Source organism: Ichthyophthirius multifiliis (genome assembly GCF_000220395.1).
Source record: "Ichthyophthirius multifiliis unplaced genomic scaffold scaff_1120509251397, whole genome shotgun sequence".
Classification (NCBI taxonomy): Eukaryota; Ciliophora; class Oligohymenophorea; order Hymenostomatida; genus Ichthyophthirius; species Ichthyophthirius multifiliis.
Window position 1 is genome coordinate 61,305 of NW_004085913.1, and position 5,119 is coordinate 66,423.

Here is a 5,119-nt window from a genome sequence, read left to right on the forward strand (position 1 = left end):
TTCACAATTATCAAAAGATTATGGAATAGTAGCACTTTCACTATTTTATTATAATCGATATATCTGGATAAATTTTTTTTTTTTGCATTCTTTTCATTTTTAAGGTTCTTGTTCTATTATGTAAGGGAAAGTAAAAGTCATGAATTTTCGTGAAATTTATTAACTTTATTATTTGGACAATATAAAAAGAAATGATAATTATTAGGAATTAACGAAGGATTTTTATTTTCAATAAATAATTTTTATGAACAATTTTTAAAGTAATAAAAATTGATTTTTTTTAAAAAAATGTATTACTTGTCGATATATTTTTATTTATTTATTTATATTATTATTATTTTTTTTAAAAAAGCAAAATATCATTTTAATCTTATCTTTTTATTTTTTAATGAGTTTTTAAAATAAATTCTAAAAAAATCTAAAAATACAATATGAATAAATAATATAATATATTTATTTTACAAAAATAATATAAATTATTTTTTTTTAAAATAATAATCCTTAAAATTTTATAAAATATCAATTCATAAATATAAGAAATAAAAAAAGTCTTACATGCATTATATATATATAAGCGATTGAATATTACTTTTTATAAAAAAAAAATAGTAATTTTTAATATAATAAAAAATAGAAAAAATACATAAAAAAAGCTTTTAATAAATACTGAAAAATAAAAAATGATTTAATAAAATGACAATTAAAAAAATAAACATTAATTTTATTTTTCTTTAGGTTATCTAGAATAAAAGTAATTATATTAATAAAATAATATTTTGGTTATCAAAAAAATTAAATAAATAGAAATTCATCATAATAAGAAGATTAATCAGTTGCAGAATATATTAAAGAAAAAACGTAAAAAAAATATAAAAAGAATTATTAAAAAATAAATATTAATGAAAGAATTTTGCTAGGATATAATATAATTTAATGGAGAAATTAATAAAAAATAATAGAAATAAATGAAGATAGCACGATATATTTATTTGGGAAGCAAATTAATATACAAAATATAAAACAAATTCAATAAAAAAGAGAAGAAATTTTAAATATTTTCACAAATACTATTTGGTTTACATATAGAAAAAATTTTCCCCCTCTTCTTAAAAGCTTAGGTTATTAATAAGAAATATAAACCGATTAAGGATGGGGTTGTATGATAAGAGCAGGTTAAATGATGTTAGCATAAGGTTTAAAAGTTCATATAAAAAATTATATTGTCAAAAAAAAATTAGAGTTTACAAATATTATAAATTGTAATCATATTTTTTATTTTTTTTATTTTTAAATTTTATAGGCTTTTTAGATTATGATGATGGATTAAATAAAAATATTTCTTTTTTTAGTATATAAAAAATATCAGCTTTAGCTTATTTTTATTTTGATTTAAAACCTTAAAATTGGTATGATCCGAACAGAATATGTTTTATCCTCGAAAAATTATATAATTTTAGTTCTATTAAAGGAACTGAAAATTTAAAATTTAAATATTTTAGTAATCATAAGTTGATTTTTTTTGAAGATTTAATTAAATTAATGGTTGATAGTTAAGCAAAATTATGTAATTAAAATATTCATAATGAATAGCAACAAAATTTAGATTTGAATAATAACAGTTCATAATTAATTGAAGATTCATTTGAAGTTATAACTAAATCGTAAAAAAAATTAATTTTTTTATTTTATTTTTTTTTGAAAAAAAAGTTCGAAGTAAAATACTTTAGATAACTTAATATGTAAAAAATGCCATTAATCAGATAAATCTTTATTAATTTTTATCTCTTGTTTAACTAATACTAATAAAATATCCAATAAAAAATAACAAGAAGTTGTAATATCTTTACTTAAAAATTAATTTTCAATAGGAATGATTGGTTAAAATTATATTTTTTTAAATAAATAAAATATATGAAAATCATATTTACATAAATAGGTGGAGTTCCTGGAAAAGCCTATTATTTTTTAGGAATTATTGATAATGATTTTATATATTTAGATCCACATTATATATAAGAAGCACATTAAAATGAAAAAACAGTTTAGAATATTGACACTTATTTTTGTAAGTTTATAAATAGAGTTAGTTAGAAAAAATTGGAAAGTTCGCTTGCTTTTGGATTTTACATAAAAAATTTACAAGAATTAGAATAGTTTTATTAGGATATAAAGAATTTAGAGTATTTTTACAAAGATGATTTTTTTTAAGTATACAAAAAGAAAAAAAAATACTAAAATAAAATTAGTGTTGAATTTGAGATTGATTAGTTCGGGTTTTAAAATGTAAATAATTATGATGAAAATTAAAATTATGATAGTGATTAGTAAGATGAATAGTAATAGGATATTGATTATTAAGAAATACTTAACTAATTATATTTAAAATTTAAATAAGAATTAAAAATATGAATAAATTTCAAACATTAAGATAATAGAGTAAATGGATGATTTTTTAAAAGTAAACAAAAAGATTAATTAAAAAAATATAAAAAAATCTGAAAATTGTACTTTGTATTTTTATATAATTTAATACCCCTTTTATGTATTAATGTAAAAAATTATAAATTAATTATTAAAAAATATAGTAATGGATAAAATAAATTAAAATTATTAGAAAAATTTTAATTTTGGCTTTTATTTTATTAAATAATAAAATTAATTTATTATTATATAATATTTAACCTATAATATTTTATTTTTATATATAATTAAAATAATGTTTATTTATTTAATTATATTAAGTTTTTTTTTTAATATAAGATTTATAAATTATTTTCTTATTTCAATTTTTTATTATAAATATGATTTATACTTTATTTTACATTTCATAATTTAAATTATCATATATATATTTAGTTTTTTGAAACTATATGTTATTTATTAATTTTAATTATTTAAATATTTTAAATAAATCATATATTAATATATTTTATTACTAGAAATTTTTAATATATAATATTATAATTATAAAATTGAAATAAATTTAACAATTAATATCTTACTATTAAAATAAAATAAAAAAATAATGATTTTTAATGTTAGCTTTTATACTTTAAACATAATTAAAACATATTATATGAAAAAAAATTTAAATTTTTAATAATAATTACGATTTGATTTGAATATTTTTCGAATTAAAACCAATTTCGTAGTTTCCTGTTAATATATAAATATTTTATTATATTAAGAATTTTTTTTAAATATTTTAACTAAATTTATTTTAAATACTGAAATTGTCAAACTATTTATTAAAATATCTTAAAACAAGTCATTAAAATTAACCTTAAAAATAATATTAATATTTTTCTATTAAAATAAAGCTATTATATTTAAAAGATATAATCTATCACATGTTTTGCCATATTTTTTCTATTATCTGATATTTTTTTAAAAAACAAATAAACAAAAATAAAAAGACAATAAAAAATAGAGAACTTATTATCATATTTTGATTAGGTTTTTTTTAAAAAAAAATACATAAAACAAAAAACAAAATTGATATTTAAATTTAATTTTTAATTATAATTATAAAATGTATTTATTTGAATTTAATATTTTTCAAAATAAAAAGAAAATATTGTAATTGTATTAATAATATTTTTAAAATATTCTATGTTAATTAAATATTGAATAATTTTTATTTTATTTTTTATTATTAAATTATTTTAAAATTGATACATCTTTATATAAATAATATTTAATTATATATATATTTTTATCAACTAATATATAGTTTAATATTTTATAAAATTAAATATCTAAATCTAAATTTTTAAAACTTTATTTAAGTATTTTATATAATAAATTTAAAGCACTTTAAAAATATAAATAATGAAAATAGTTATATTTTTTTTTTAAATAATTAAAAATATAATAATCCAAATAAATTTATATGTATGGAATTTAGAAATAATATAAAATAATTTTTATTTTTATATTTTTTAAATAAATTATTTTAATTCAATAAAAAAAAAATATCAAAAATCTTATTTTTATAATGATTTATTTATATTTTTTTTAATATAGTATTTTTTAAATAAAGTATTAATTTAAAATAATATATAAAGTAGTATAGATTATAATAGCTAATTTGATTTATCTTAAATAAATTTATAAAAATTATGTAAAATAAGTTTATATCTTAAACAGAAAAGTTAATTTATTGTATCTTTTGATATTTTTATATAAGATAAATTTGAAAAGTATCAATTAAAATGCAAAATATTTAAATACATATATTTTATAGATTAATTAAAATAAATATAAAATTATTAAAAATATAATTAATGATTTTATAATATTTTTATATTTATTATATTATTATTTATAAATTATTTCAATATAATAAAAAAGAATCATAAGTTAACAGATATTAATAAATTCACTTACTTTAAGATTTTATATTAAAAAACTACAAAATATTTTATAAGTTTTAAGGTTAATAAAAGATGAATTTATTAAAATAAAAGTTAAATAATAAAAACCAAATTAAAATTATATAAATAAATAATATTTATATTATATTAGTTTCTGTTTTAATTTAGGATAAATAATATTTTAATAGAAATATATAAATAAAATATATATATATATTTATTTTTAAAAATTATATTATATATAAGTTATTAAGATATTATTTTTATTTAAATAAATGATATAATTACATAATATTATTTATTTTTATATATATATTTAATAAAAAAATTATTTTAAAAATAACTTATTTTAAATTTTATTTCAAATAAATATATATATAATAATAATTAAAAAATTTAATATTAGTATAAATAACAGATGAATGAATGAATTAAAATCAAATAAAAATTTATTTTTTAAATTTTATTAATTTATAAAAAATACTTAATTTTTGCCCATAACATTATTTTATTCATTTTTAAAAAATAAATGAAAAATGAATTATCAAAAAAACAAATTGAAAATGAATTGTCATTAGAAAATAATCCCAATAAAAATTAATATAGTACAAAATTAAAAATAATACGCATGTTAATTTTATTAGCCTTTATATTCACTATTATATAATCTGCTGTTTATCCTATTCTTCCTGAAATTCCATTAGATCATTATTATGTAATTGAAAATTGGAAAACAGAGCCAA

The 5,119-nt window shown here is 13.0% G+C and overlaps 1 protein-coding gene across 1 annotated transcript, besides 3 other annotated features; it reads left to right on the forward strand. All coding sequences in view use genetic code 6, as the record gives it.

Moving 5' to 3' along the window:
* Positions 1-827: 827 nt before the first annotated feature.
* IMG5_195560 (peptidase family c54 protein, putative) lies at positions 828-2,540 on the forward strand. Its single transcript, XM_004024335.1, has 3 exons — positions 828-1,661; positions 1,708-1,877; positions 1,937-2,540. The coding sequence occupies exons 1-3, from the start codon at positions 1,150-1,152 to the stop codon at positions 2,407-2,409; spliced, it is 1,155 nt and encodes a 384-aa protein (XP_004024384.1). The 5' UTR covers positions 828-1,149; the 3' UTR covers positions 2,410-2,540.
* A 1,472-nt stretch (positions 2,541-4,012) lies between these two features.
* Positions 4,013-4,046: a microsatellite.
* A 245-nt stretch (positions 4,047-4,291) lies between these two features.
* Positions 4,292-4,336: a microsatellite.
* A 360-nt stretch (positions 4,337-4,696) lies between these two features.
* Positions 4,697-4,730: a microsatellite.
* The last annotated feature ends 389 nt before the right edge of the window (positions 4,731-5,119 follow it).